At 43.6% G+C, this 15210-nt stretch overlaps 1 protein-coding gene across 8 annotated transcripts in view; it reads right to left on the bottom strand.

Annotated features, from left to right (window-relative positions):
* Positions 1-3153: 3153 nt before the first annotated feature.
* Positions 3154-15210, bottom strand: part of CELF2 (CUGBP Elav-like family member 2) — a 300840-nt gene continuing 288783 nt past the window's right edge. For 5 of the 8 annotated variants that reach the window (XM_035021671.1, XM_035021669.1, XM_035021672.1 and 2 more), the window contains 3 exons: positions 13560-13739; positions 9047-9190; positions 3160-5849 (listed from right to left, as the gene is read on the bottom strand). In XM_035021671.1, coding sequence (XP_034877562.1) covers positions 5722-5849; positions 9047-9190; positions 13560-13739 — 452 coding nt within the window. In that variant the 3' untranslated portion in view covers positions 3160-5721. Of the gene's footprint in view, positions 5850-9046; positions 9191-13559; positions 13740-15210 lie in introns of all 8 variants that reach the window. The other 3 variants (XM_035021674.1, XM_035021673.1, XM_035021670.1) reach the window with 2 other exon arrangements.

Here is a 15210-nt window from a genome sequence, read left to right on the forward strand (position 1 = left end):
AACTGCATCTGCGGGGGGGGGGGGGGGGGGGGGGCGGGGACAGGTACCAGTGGGGTCAGAAGACCGGAAGAGGTCTGGGCAAATCCAACTCTGCAGGCAGTTATTTAGGTGAACCACAGAAATAAGTATCAGTCTTGGAAGCGGTGGTTAGAATGGGCTGTTGTACAGAAATCAGAGGTGGCTGGTGTGCATTTTCCCCTTTTCCCCAAATCAGATATTCACTTAGGTGGAATCGACTGTATCTTTTTACACAACATATAGAAAAAAAACAGATACGTGAAACAGTGAGGTGTGTAGATGTATCACCAACATATAATGACTACCAACAATACAACACGCAGAGAGAGAAACAAGTATTAGGAAAATGGTTTAATATTGGAGACAGAAGCAAAAAACTGCATCACACAATAACGTACGTTACAAAAATAAGTTTGACTGTTTCAACTACACGGTTATGTTCACAATGAGGACAGAAGAATCAGAAAAAACTTTGATCTAAACAGCAAAAAAGCAAACCCCTAAAGTTGTAACTAATACATTTATCCACTTAAAGTGACTGAGTACTTCTAAATCTAATTACCTTATTGTGTAACTGCACAATACAGAATAAAAAGTGAAACTTACCGCTGTATTTTAAGACAAAATTCTAATGCTAGATATAAGCAAAGGGAAAAAAGAAATCAAGCCAAAGTTTTTAATTCTCAAAAGAAAAGCAACTTTCTTTCTATCAACCAGAAATCAGACCTGGAATCAGTCAGGGGCCACTAGAGTAAGCCACAAAAATTTCCATTTTTTTTTAATCTCCAGTATAAAAAGTTCCACTGGTACAAAATGCGTAAGTACAATCAGTTGTAGAAATAGGAAAGCCTGCGTATTTTTTTTTTTTGGCTCAAATTCCATCAAACAACAAAATCCAAATGCATCAATAAAACAAACAATACTCGTAAATGGTCTTACAGTTTCCACTAGGTTGCATTAACTTTGGCTTTTCTCAGACAATATTTAAAAACTATTTTGTAATTCTAAACAAAATGATATTATTAATCTACAAACAACAATTCTCACAGCACAAAAAAACACAAATACATTTTTTTGTATGACATTATTCAAAAAGGTAATGAAACTACAGGTTTTTTTAAAATTTTATTTCTTCTTGTTAATTAGCACTTAAGATAATAAAAACAAACAGTAAAATGAGTCCAGAGTAGCACAAGCCAAAGAACTATAACCCCTATGGTGAAAGAAAGATGAACTTGTTACACCTTTGAGGACTGCCATTTTATCACAATTCTCTAATTTAGTGTAAAAATGACTATTCTCTACACTTGATTTTAAAAAAAGCAGTTTCCCTGTGTGTTTTTCCTTCTGGCACAGGCCCTTTGCACCCTTGCAGCTTTTTTTTCCTTTGATAGTAAAAGATAAAGTGAGTAAAAGGACAATTTGTCTCTGAGGAGGGTCAGCTTTTAAACAATGCAAACATGCAGGAAAAAAAAGACTTTCCCCTGAAATGTACTGTTTTGGTCGCCTGCAAAATAAGAAACACCCAATGTGAAGTGCCCATCCTGAGCCTCTTGTCACCGGCATTCAAGCTCCTCTGGGGGAGATGCAGGTGGGTGAAAGGAGGACAGTCTGAAATTCAGATGGTGGTGTTCTCTTGTGTGCTGTGCGTCCACAAACCACCCTATGCTGTATGCGAGAGAGAGATGTGTGCGGACTCCTGGTATTAAGCTGATGGCTGCAGGAAGTACAAAATAGCCCTCAAAGGATGAAGGAAGGCCCCAGCAGTAGTAAACACGTGTGAGGATAATACAGATCATTTCATTGTAAGTGCATGTGCTATAAGAAGGAAACTTGTTTTATGTTTAGTTTTTGTGGTTTTTTTTTTTTTTTTTGCATCGTTAGAGGCTAGTCCTTTCCATCCCAGGGCTATCACGTCCACATTAAACTGAACAGAGTGGTGAGTGGGAAAAGGAGGAAGGAAAGGGAGCCAGCAGTTTCTGAACTCCTTTAAAGACAAAGACGCTTCCAGGGCCTGCTTTCAAGAAGGCAAGAGTTTGTGTTGGGGCCTCAGGGATGACACTGGGATTTGTCAAGACAGTGAGAGTTCTGTTCAACGCGAAGTCGAAGTCAAAGTAAATGGCACTTTATAGAGTGGCAGCAGGATCTGGTGCTAGGTATTTGGTCAGTAACTGTGATAAAGAACAGAATTGGACTTAGATGGTCAGTCCCCTTTCAATGATTTCAATTAATAAAATCAACAAAAAGGCAGGGAAAGAAAGGACTATCAGCTTCTAACCCCAGGCACCTTGCTTAATCAGAGGTATCTCCTGGGATCAGAGAATGCCCAGCACAGTGGCTGATTAGAAACATCATTAATTGGGAGTATTTAAGAAACAAAATCCTTTAAAATACTACCCCATCACAAAGTCGTTTAACTGGAAGGCATATGAAAATATTCTGAACTAGAACATACCCCTACACCTGATCTCAAAAGCATATAGAATTTAAGGTTAATAATGTAGGTGCTGAATCTACCTACCATCTCCCTTAGAAGGTTTATCCAGTCAACTGTTTCTAATTAAAACCAGAGAAGGAATTTCAGCAGCACATTAGTTTTTTTAAAATGACCAGAAATAATCAAAACTAAAAAAAAAAAAAAAAAAAAGGTGTAGGGAGGAAAAAAAAATGGAGAGGGTGAAAATATATTTTTTCCCTTCAGATTTGCCTTGTGTTTTTTTTTTTTCTTTTGGATCTCAACCAGTGGGTAAAAAAAAGTAGGAAAGACAAAACTCAAAGATGTATGGGGGGGAGGGGAGGGGAATCCAAATTATAAACACCCTGGAACAAACAGAAATGACAAGGGTATAAAAAGTTACCAACGCTCCAGACAGCTCTGGGTAGAAAGGGTTAGAAGTTCAAAACTTTCTCACCTTAGAGGTTTCCATATATTATGAAGGAAATACATCGTGAGGTTGCCATCACAGCATTGATGTGCAGAGCGGTTAAAAAAGTGAGACATGGGCACTTATACAATGTCTTACAAAAAACATCATAGAGAAATAACAAACAATAACAATTTCAGGCAACAAGACCACAGGATAGCAAGTTAACAAACTTTTTAACCTCTTTTTTTTTTGTTTTTTGTTTTTTAAATATTAGGGATTTATACAAAACACATAATAAAATACCCATGTTATCAAATTACTTCTCACAAGAAACACACTGAAGCTCTAGGAAGGAAGTACCTTTGGAATTTGGCACTATATATTCTCACTTTTTTTCTTTAAAAGAAAAAAAAAATCACATTTTGCTGAACACAAACACATCTAAATAGTCCACAATAAAAAAAAATGACATCAATGCTTTACAAGCCAACACAAAACTTATTCTGGAATAGGTTTTTTTTTTTTTTTTCCCCTCACATGAAATTTTTTTTTAAGCAAACTTTTTTTTTTTGAAATTCTTTAAGTAAACCAATTCTAACCTTGTCTTATCAACAGAGAACATTAAGACCGTAAGACTCATGATTGAAACCACAACTTAATTCACAGAAGCACCAACATAACACAGTTTACAGTAACCTTTCTCCTGTACATTGAAACAGTATAAAATATAGGTAATTTCATGTGCATTAAACCATGGATTGTCTAACTGTGAGTCAGTTCAGCAAAAGGTGACACAAATAGGTAGCATTTGCCCCAAAACAGGGTAAATATTTTTCTTATACTAATCTACAAAAAGTGGTTCTATATATATATCTTAATGAGAAAGTGAGCCACCTAAAATGGCCTTATCAAAAAACTTTACACTGCCTGAAAAATGTAAAAACTATTACAGACCTCTAGAGACTTAAAATCAGACAGTTTTTTTTCTCAAACTGTTTTTGGAAGTAGTCTGTTAGAAACCAACATTCTGTGTCCCTGGACACATATTGCTATTGTTACCAGTGACCGGGAAGAATGCCAATCCCTGTATAATACTTTCAAGTCTGTTTTATGAAAAGAAAAAAAAAATAAGAAAGAAACGTTTTTGCCACAGGTTTTTTTCTATAATTTGTCTAATAATAAATTTCAGTCTTGCATGAATGCAGCAATGTTTTTCACATTGACTTCCCAGAATTCATAGCTAGATGAGGTCACATGCAAATTTCAAAGGTCAAACTAGATCAAAGGTCAGTAGGAGAACCAAATGTGATGTGAGGTCAGAAAGACATCAGAAACAATGACGGGACGATGAAACTTTTTTTTTTTGAGACGCCACAGGGACATGCTAGGCAAACGGTGAACTAACGGGCATGAAGATGTCTAGGGAGAAAACAAGGGAGAGTAAAAAGTTACACAGAATCTACGCAGCAGCAACAAAATCACTCTTAAGGGTGCAGGAGAAAAACTAATGCAAATCTTAGGTCATCCCGGGAGTCTACGAGCCATTCCCGTAATTTGCATTTCTTACAATCTTTATCCACAGCACAATGGAACCCCAAGAGAATCCATCCGGAGGAGGAGAGGGGATGGATTCCAGGAGTTTTGGGGTGGGGGCTGGCGAGGGACAGGAGGGGAGGATCCAGTTTCAACGGATGTAACATATGGGGGAGAGTCAGACGACCGAACTATAAACTAGATAGATCATGGAAGCTACAAACAAAATCGTCAGACAGATACGAACAACAAGAGGGAAAAGCATGAACTGTAGGCCTAGGGTTCAACGGTGAAAAAAAGCCCATTCCTAGAACGATTCCTCTAGAGACTACTTCAAAAGGATCTAGCTAGCACAGAGAACTGCTCTTTAGGTACCCAATAAGTTAACAATAGGCAATAAATAACTTCCATTATTTCTGAGGCAGTAAAAATTTTGTACAAAAATAGAAATGCTTTTTTTACAAATAAAATTTACAGGCCTGTGGCTTTCTTTTTTATTTATGTATTTATGTATTTATTTATTATTAAATTTATCTTTCAAGAAACATCAAGTATTTTCACTCATTTTTATTTTATTTTTAAACCCTGTAGCTTTAAGAAACAGATCTCTAAATCTTTTTTTACATTAATCCTTTCTAAAAACTAAAATAAAACAACAAAATAGACAACCAGTGTAATAATCTGACCAATAAATGTCATGTTTCTTTGAACCCTAAAATAAAATCCTACTTGTTAAAACAAACCAAATGTAGTGGAAAGACGTTTGTATTGTTTTAAGTGCTTCTCCTGGCTTCTCTCTCGAGCTAGGCCACCACCTTAACCTCTAAACGGTTGGCGCCCTCCTAGGGATGGGCGCGGACAGGAGGGGTGAATTCACCAGGCAGTGCTCTGGGGCACCAGGGGTCTCAGAGTTAGAATTGCACGTTAGCCTTTGTTTGCCTTTTAAATTCTCAAGATGTCATTTATTTATGTGTATTTTTCTTTAAAAAAAAAAAAAGCAAAAAACGAGAACAAAACGAAAAAGGTAAAAGGAGATTCAAATTGCAAAACAAAGGAGAATACAGTGGCACAACTGGAAGAGGAGTTTTACTTGATAGAAACAAGGTAGCCCAAGTTTTTAATTATGGCGAACTGGGTGGGGGGCGGGGGAGGGGACATGGAGGCCTTATTGTAAAAATAACCGTCTCTCTTGGTAAAAGTTGGCAATGTGGTCCTCCTCTGCCTTTCCTGTTGAGAACAGGCTGGCTTGTGGGACTTACCCTAAGAAAGCTAAAATAAGAGCAGGGAGCCTCTGGGGTTAGGCTCAGTAAGGTTTGCTGTCGTTTTTGGAGCGCTTCAGCTGGACCTTCAAGCGTTTCATGCCAATCTGAAAGCCATTCATAGCCTGGATAGCAGCTTGCGCGGACACAGGATTGTCGTAGCTAACAAAGCCTGGAAGACACAAGGGGAAGGACGGTGGCAATCAACACGGAGAGGCAGCGGAGTAGACAGCAGGGAGCAGGACGTCGTGGGGGCGGGGGCTGGAGAGTGTCACTGTACGTGGTGGGCAGCGTGGGCACATCCTGTGGGCTCGGCTGGGAGCAGCTCTGCTCAGTTCAGTGTGTGCCGGCTGTGGACGGACGGGGTGTGTTTTACGGCCACCCCTGGGAACATCCACTGAGAAACAGTGAAAAAAGCTGGTCGGACTGGGAATTGGGTATCATGACAACAACGCCCTCCTCTGTGAAAAGCGAAATCTCAGACTCTCAGACTCCTGGTCTGTTTACTGATTTCGGTCAAGTCTGTGTTTCAAGCCCCTTGGAATCCTTCGGACAGAACCCCTGGGGGTGCTCACAGAGGCAGAGGCATAGATACTCCGGGGCTCGCAGGGTCCCCAGAGGCTCACGTGTCCCAAGCAGGTGTGGTTTAAATGAAGGGCTGGTAACGGTACACTGCAAACACCCCGACTCTCATTCCAGTTCCCCGTCTGTGTCCACACAGCCCACACCTGTTCGACTGTCGGATGGGGTCAGTGAATTAACTCTAAGATAATTTGTACTTGATTTTTAACATTTTGGAGTTATTTCTGAGAGGGACCTATGGACCCAAGGGAAATGCCGGCCCTTATCATCTCAACTTCCATTTTCAAAGCTCCACTGCATTCAACAGACTGGAAATTGCTACCTTATACCCCCTAAGAATAAAGAGTCTGAACAGCTTAGGGCTTAAGAGCCATCCTCACAGACTTCCCAGTATCTTTGTCTGTACAAAATGGCAGGGAGGGTGTGCTTTTGAGAAAGGGCCAGTGATGCTCTGCAAAGACCCAGAAACAGACTTCTGATCACATAGTTTGCTCTAACACTGGCGGTGGGGGTAGGAGGGTACATGCAAAACTTTCTTTAGGTAATGCTGATGTAAAGGTGTTGAGTTTGTACTGTGCCTACTTCTCGTGTTGAAAGGAAGCTATTATACTGGGTGAATTTCAGTTCTCAACATCAGCTGTTCCGAAGGTTCTATACTAAGCTTCAACTATCTGCTATTAAAGTCTAAAGCTAAAGAGAAAATTCCTTTACAAACTGGAGGAGGAAGAAAAGGACATAAATATACCTTCAGCAGAGTTCTCAGCCGATAAAAATGAGCATATGGTATAATGCAGAAAAGCTTTTCATTGGCAGGCTGTACTGCAAAATGGTGGTACAGATTTTTACTAAATCTAATTCCCAGTATAAGTGCTCTCGAATCCAAGAGTTTGGCTCTGATTTTCTCCTTTCCTTCTAGGTCGTTACCCAGAAGCAGCAAGATGATTAAAGAATGGAAATGGGTCAAGGGTGAAATGGATAATGAAACCCGGCCAAGAGGTTAGCATGAAAGAATGGGCTACCTAAGGCTAGCAAATCTGGGACCCCCCCCCCCCCCCCCCCCTGCAAATTAGGCCGGCTAACTGAGAAATGTAGGTTTGGGATGCTGCAGCTTTTGATAAAAATTGAAAACAGTGCATAGTGCTAAATACACTTGTCTGCTGACATTCATCGGTATAGCCTGCATTATTACACCTTGGTTGATACAATCTCTTTTCAAGGCACTAACTGTTTTTCTCAAAATCAGACCCTGAAGCACAATCCCTTTCTGATCTGCAAATAAGCCCAGGACATTGCTTAGTGATGAGTATAAAAGTCTGTCTCATAACCTCGCGCAGGGAAGCTCCGAGTGGTAAGCTCCCACCGAAACACACACGCCCCCTATGTAACCACTCCCTTTCCATTTCACTTGTTGGTGCGCCATCACAAGGGGGTTTATGTACTTGTCATAGTAGCAGCGATAGTGGGGTGGGTTCAGGCTGACACCCTGGCCACTTGGGTAAAAACAGTGACTTTCAGTGGTTGACATACTAATTCCCCTAACAACAGAGGCTTCAGACCTTCCTGGATGATGGCACAGAGATCAGAAAGACGTTACGATAATGGGGTTTTAGAAGCCAAAACATTCTCTCTACACCCGTTGCCCATTACCAGTTAGCCGGTACTAAGTCTGAATACCACTCCTACCACCTTTGATGCTTTTCTTCATACCATATAGTTCTCTTTGTATTTCCTCTGGTCTGGATCTACTCCACTTTGTTTTGTGCTGTTACTGCCTACTCCCTCCCTGAATTACTAGACTGGAGGAATGATGAGGGCAAATGTTCAATCTCAGACTGGGCCAGAACTTGCCAAGCAAGTAATCTATACTCTGAACATTCTAGACTCTCAGCCACTTTGGAGACCAAAGGGGTTCAAAAAGCAAAACAAGAAATAGATTTAATGAACGCTATGCTCCTGCTTCTAAAACATTAGGGCCAGTGGAGAGTGTGCCTCTCAGGGAGCACAGACTGCCCTAGGAGGCAGAGTCTGGGCTGCGTGAGGAAGGAGGGCACGACGGCCCAGGCCACTGAGGACCTGGGTTTTCCAGCGTTCTCTGAATGCTTGCATCTCCGGGCTCTGCATCCACTCGGGCAGGCCCTGCAGAGCCCATCATCCCAAATTCTGGCTCCCGAATCAGCATAATGCAGCACTTCCCGGGACCGGACAGGCATCAACTCCCCGTCCCAAGCTTGGGGGCCTGCAGGGTGGTGGGCAGCCTGGCCACACCCCTACTGTGAAGGTATGTGAGAATGTAGGAAGCCTTCCCATACCACATGCTACCCGGATCCACAAGTGCCAGAAGCCTCCCGCACCTAGAAGGCTACGGAATTCGTGGCAGAGTGTCTGCAATACTACTCTGTATCAGGATCGCCTAAACTACGCTATGGTCCATTAACTATCTCCCTCTGCTCAAGTTCGTGGTTCCATCGGTGGGGCTTGAGGAAACTAGTGAAAGATGACTAGCCGCGTGCAGTAAGACCCTGAGTAGCACAGTACACAACATCATCTAAGGCATGGGCATTTAGTTTCATTTCCCAGATCCTTCCTTTTTAGGTAGCCCCTTCCTCTGCTTTTGACTAAATGACTTTGCCCGATCTGCTTACATGGATCCAGAACACCAGGAAACAGCACCACCCAGGGAAGGCCCTATCTGGACTTCTCAAATATTTGCCATTTACATTTTCCTTCCCATGACTCCTCACACTTGGGAATGTACTGTAATATTCTGGCTTGGTTTCTTTTGCATACCAAAGCACTTGCTCAGATTGGTCTGTTTGTCAATGAAGACTTTAGCAGAGATAACATTTCCAAAAGGCATGAACATCTGCAGAATGTCCTGGTCTCCAAACTCCTGTGGAAGGTGGTAAATAAAGAGGTTTGCACCCTCTGGACCTAAAGAGGAAAAAAAAATCAGAGTAAGGTATTCTTCGCTTCTTAGTTCCCAAGGCCTCTTCTTAGGACTGCTTTTTAACAACAGATAGCCTAAGCATTTGCCTTTCTCTCTCATACTAGAAGGGAATGAGATAGATGGATAAATGTCAAGTGCTGGTATGTCTTTCAGGACGGGAATCATCCTTCAGATGTTCCTGATTTCCAAAGACACTGGTCAGCAATAGCTGTCTTTTCACTGATCATCTTCTGTGGCTCGCATTTGCTTAGTGTACATATTTTCAGTCTCCTCTTCTTGGGGGGTGAGGGTGGTCCCCATGGGGTAGAGGTGGGGAGGAGAACGCAGGAGTGGGTTTTTCCTGGGTGGCTGTGTTCTGTTGTATGTATAGACGATCTCTTGGAGTTGGGAGTATCCTGTGTGTTCTAAGCAAATTGCAGCAATTTAGAATAATGGATATAGCAGTAGTGTTGCTTGGATTTCTCAATCATTTACCTAATCATCCAGTTTTGATTTGCCAAATCTCTTAACACAGTCTAATAATCATTTTTATTAGAAATGACTGGCAGTGAGTCAAGGCAGGGAAAAATAGGTAGCTAGAGTTTCACAGCTGTGATAGGAATTATACCACTGGGGATTAGCCTTGGAAATGAACGCACAAGGTGCAGAAGCTAGGCAGTGACCAAGCTCAGAGATGTCACTTTCCAGAGAAACAGGAAGCAAGGGCAGAGTACGGAAGGTCCTCTCAGCTACACTGGTTAGAGAGGTAAGCTCTCCTCCTTGTCTTCCCCATCTCTCTAGCCACCTGCCCAAGAGCCATCCGAAGGTGAAAAGGAGGGAATCTGAATGACCTGATGGGAGGCAGTCATCTAACATAGAACAGGCAAGGAGGCTTTCCAGGTCCAAGGCCGCCTGGGGTAGTTACCAATCCCCCCCCCCCCCCCCTGTCTGGGGGGGCCCCCCCCCCCCCCCAAGGGCTGGATGTCTCTAAGATGTTCTAAGTTCGGGGCGTGGTGTCTGGGAGGGAAGGGTGCTCACAAAAACCGATGAAGTAACCTTGGCAGCTGACTCCTGGAACCTTCACTGGCATCCAGGGGAGGAACCAGAGCTGCCTGCCCCACTGGGATGCCGCAGGGGGTGTGGTGGTGGTTAGTATTTGGGTCTAAGAAAAGTAAAACTGGAGAAAGAATAACTTTGTAAAACTAAAAGAGAAGAAACATCTTTGTAAAGAAGAGTCAAACCAAGTTTCTCCCCACAGAAAAAGAGTGTTCTAACGTGTGGGACTTTTCCCAAGGATGTCTTCTGGAGGCAAGTTTCTAAAGCCACAGAGATGAAGCATTTCAGTTCAACATGACCACTTTAACTTTCTGTGTCGCTCACAATTCCCATGGACATATCCACATTCCAGTGCCAAGGAGGCAGTCTGTAATTCAAGGGACACAGTTGTAGGTCTTAGGTCCCCAAATGTTTCCTGGTTTACTTAGTATGACTAGGTGAAAAACCAAAACATGGGAAAGGGGTGTTTGGAGCGCCACCAGGCCGGGCACGGCTTCGGCAGTGTGTGCTGGGCAAATCTGGCACCACCCAGATTTCATGTGCCTTCTCAGTAAAAGGTCCACATGTACAAATGAGGATTTATGGGACCCACTGCAACTTAATGTACTCTGTCAGATTACTGGCTACGCCTGGACAGTCCTGGCATTCTAGAACACTGTACATTCCGACTGTATCTGTGCCACATGGGGGGACCAAGAAACTATGAAAAAGGTCAATCTAAGGAGGCTCTGTTCTTTATTCACCATTTTCTCAGGTAAAGTGCCACCAGCATCTCCTAGTGTAGACCCCACAGTTTTCATCACCCAGAAATAGTTTGATTTTGCAAACTGCCAAAATTGTGAACACTAAAATGAGAAAAAGGTGACTCGATGTGGAAAACCTCTCTTCCGTGCAACGAAGGCGGCTGTTGCCATAGATACCAAGGGCCGAAACACAAAAACACGTTTTTGAGGGTTCCACCTATGTATCCACCTCACTGTTGCTTTTAGTAAGAACCTGCTGACAAATCACGCATTCCTCGGATCTCTCCCAGTACATGTCATTTTAACTTACTGGAGTTCTCTGTTAGAGTGTTGGTCCCAGCTGGCTGGGTGCTCACATTTTGTATTTCTCAGCTAGGGCACTTGGTCTAGCACAGAGCATTGGGGTATCTGTGGCCAACGGCCAGCACCCACCAGCTGCTTCGTGGCCTTCCCGAGGCTCTACCTACTTGTGTGTGCGTGACCGCCTCCTGCAAATCAAGGAACACGGGAAGGTATTATTCAGGAGTGACAGGAAAGGTGGTCAACTTTCCTGGATTGAGGTCGATAGGGATGCCATAACCCTTCAGACGATTTAGCTGGGGAATATATCAGAGCCACTTTAAAACAACAACAGTAGCAAAGCCAGCCTGGCTCATTTTCCTATGGGAAAATATATACTAGGGTACATGACTAAATGCATCAACTTGACTTTCAACTCTCTGAACTAAAGGACAAAACCATAGAGCAGAAAATCTAAAAATCTGTTTAGTTGTGGAATTCATTTTTTTTTTCCTTCCAAGTATAACCTGCTTTGAAAATTATGTTGTGGTTAAACTAATATTAGGATGGTTTACATTTCTTGAGAACACATCAACTGGGTGAAAAGAAGGTGATCAGAAGAGAGGTATGAGAAGGTGGGAGATGATTAAAAACGCTAAACAAACCAAAAAACACCACCACCACCACCAAAAAAATCAAAACTAAACCATGCAACTGGTACCCCAATACCTAAATGTCAATGACCCCAGGTCGGCAGCCATTATTCACATTAATCCCGGACGGTTAGCTACTGCACAGGCAATCGCAAAAAGGCAAGGCATGGAGATGTGGGGCAGTGAGCTGCGGTGAAGCAGCAGAGAACAGTTGTCTCAGGGCCCACACTCTATCCTTGCACCAGTACATGGCGAGTCCACTGGTGACGTGTTTCTCGGTGACATCCGTCATGTCGCTTGCTCTAAGGCTCTGCTGGGCAGTGGAGCAGTGGCCAGGATTCTTTAAGAATCCGGCCGGGAACTGGCTTTTATGTTTTCGCCTAAGAACATCATTATCTCACAGACCCCTCCTACCACAGTCACCATGGCAGTCCGACCCCAGACAAGGGACCTCAGTGCAGGCCCTTCTTTGGGAAGGCAGGGTATTTATGACGTAGGGTCTCCACATGCCTCAGGAAATACAGTTGCCTGAACGGTGGTGCAGGTTTTTAAAAATCTACACTAACAGTCACAGCTAAGAATAAAGAGAAAGTTGAAATAATGAAGAATTTAGATTTTCATATATCTCATTTTTAACGATCTCTTACTTATAAATGGAAACAAACCTTTGTTCTACAAGAGTATCTTTAAAGCTGTGTCCCTTTTAAAGTTCACAACTTTACAAAGTGAAAACATTCTATTCTTATAGAACACCATATTTAAAATACTCAGACAAGAACAGTTTGGAAATGTGGGGTGAGGATAAAGAAGGGAAAGAAATTTGTACAGACTTCCTCAGCAGTACTTCCCTATTCTAGCCTCTTATGCCATACTCCCAACAGGTGTGAAAGAGAATAAATATCATCATGGTGCAGAGTTTGCTTGAAAGCCATTTCTACTAAGGAGAAGAGACCAAAGGAAGAAAGGAAAAGACAAGCTCTCCCTCTTTGGACTGGTTCATTAACTGTTCTAGAATTAGCTTGAATTTATTCTTAGCATTCATTTCCTGAGACTCACTTTGCCTCATTGGCAGAGAAGCAAGACCATCAGTCACGTACTTACTTCCTCAGAAGACCCCCGATTCAACACAGACCCAGCCGATCCTGATGGTGCGTTTCATCCTTACCCTGGAAACTTTCGCCTATGAAGAGTCCAGCTAACCAGCCACAGGGCGTGGGGACGCCCAGATACCTGGGACATGCCTGGGAAGACCATCGACTGACCCCTTCCGCTAGGGAGCAGTTAATGTGTAGGGGACGGCCCCTGCTGACTTGGGAGAGCGGGTTCCTGCCAGGTTTCTGAGGGCAGCAACTACTAGGTAACTGCGTAGAAGCACGCAGTGGGTGAGAAACAAGTCTGAGGAGGGAAATTAAAAGACTGATGAAAAATTACAGCATAAAAGAAGTACGAGCCTGGGGAGGACAGGAGAGAAGACTCAAACCAATGGCTTAGTCGTGTTAGGTTTTCTAAAGGAGAAAAACGAACCCCACCCCATGAAGGGCAGAAGTAAATAACGGCTTTCTCCTAGGACGCTGGCTCCGTCGAGTTTCTCGGAGGCCGGCCGTACGGGCGCCTCGGCCGTCCGGGCCCGGGCGAGCACCTACCTTCCTTCTGGCTGCCCGCGGCGCTCTGCTGTTGCAGCAAGCTCTGGCTGTACAGAGTGGGCAGTGCCGCGGCCGCGTACTGCTGAATCCCTGAGTAGGCCTGCGTGAGGGCGTCCATGGTGCCCGCCGTGCCATTCGTCAAGCCCGTGGCGCCAAGTCCTCCATTCAGAGCCGCCATACCTGAGAGCATTTGAGCAACTTTACAAAAAACCCAACAATAGAGAAGAGAAATAGCACTTTTCATTAGTGCTTTCCAAAGGAAGTTAGAGAATCATTTGACACAAGTAACAGCAAGTGCATGCAGCTAGCACAGCGATGAACCCGACATGGAAGTGAACACGGAACATGAGGCAGCACGTTGTCACAACGGGGAACACACAACAGAACCCACGAAACCCGCTGAGCAATGATGCCGTCACTCCCTAAGGCCAGTGAGCAGACTTCACGGAGGCACGAAGTGAGACAGGACGTTGCAATTCCATGCACGGTGCTACTGGCAAGTACTGGTATCGTTTTGAAATGAGAGCCTTTTCCTCTGTAGAGCCCAGAAGCATGTAAGAAAACGTGAGTGACGGGCTTTAACAGCTGTGCACTTAAATCCATTTCCTGGGCGCTCTGAGGAGCATGGGATGGCTCAAGGGTTTGCGGAGAAAGGGATAAAACTTGTCTCCATCAGCGGGCTGATGAGATGGTCCCGGAGGCCAGCTCTGTCCCCAGGGAACCTGTGTGCGGCCCCCTGAAACAGCTCAGGGATGTCGTCAGGGACAGGCCCTTAGGAAGACTCGTCTAGCTGATTAAGAATGAAAGCCCAGCAAAAATGGGGACCCTTAATCTAACTGTAGAGAACTGAGGCTGCTTCCTCAGTGGGAAAGGCTCCAAACAGAATGGGGCCAACTTAAGCAGCAGACACACACGCAGATATGAATCCGGGTCACGGGAGCGTGCACCCCTGAAAGCGCTCCATGTCGTGTTTTCCCGTTAACTGAAGTGATACCCGTGTCTGTAAGCTGGTTCTTGGCTATTCACGGATGGGAACTGGATGCTGGCCAGCGCTTGAGTTTTTTTTGTATCTTGGCTGCTCTTTTGCTCTGTTATGGTTGCTGACTGTGCCACATTTTCCCCGAGTACTGAGTCAAAACAAGCAACACTTTATAGAGTGCTAACTTTCGTATGAACTCAGGAAATGGAAGAGGTGACATCATAATAGCCTTTAGTTGCCTTTATGATTAAAACATTTAAAAAAGATTTGTTTTCTGGGAAGAACTTACTGAAAACATTAATGAAACTCTTGAATGGATTAGGACTATTGATTAGGGCTATTGAAATAGCAAAGATGACTAACTGAAAAACAAATTGGCAAGAAGTCTAATGAGGACAGAGGACCAGATAAAGATGCTTAAGAAATGATACAGAGGAATCCAATACCAGAATCACATCAACACCCACCAGTGTTCTTGCGTGCCATCCACAGAAGATGGAGCAGGTGGGGAGTGTTCTACGTACTCTCAGCATGCCTCGGTTACTCTGACAACTTCATCTCATCTCTTAGGTGAAAAGGACTACACACAAGATATGAATTAGACCATGGCTTAACAGCAGAGGAAATGCATAGTGCCTCAAGTCTGGTATTCTTCCAGGGGGGCTTGAGGGG

This window comes from Mirounga leonina, unplaced genomic scaffold (assembly GCF_011800145.1).
Source record: "Mirounga leonina isolate KUSES-001 unplaced genomic scaffold, KU_Mleo_1.0 Mir_175, whole genome shotgun sequence".
NCBI classification, from domain to species: domain Eukaryota; kingdom Metazoa; phylum Chordata; class Mammalia; order Carnivora; family Phocidae; genus Mirounga; species Mirounga leonina.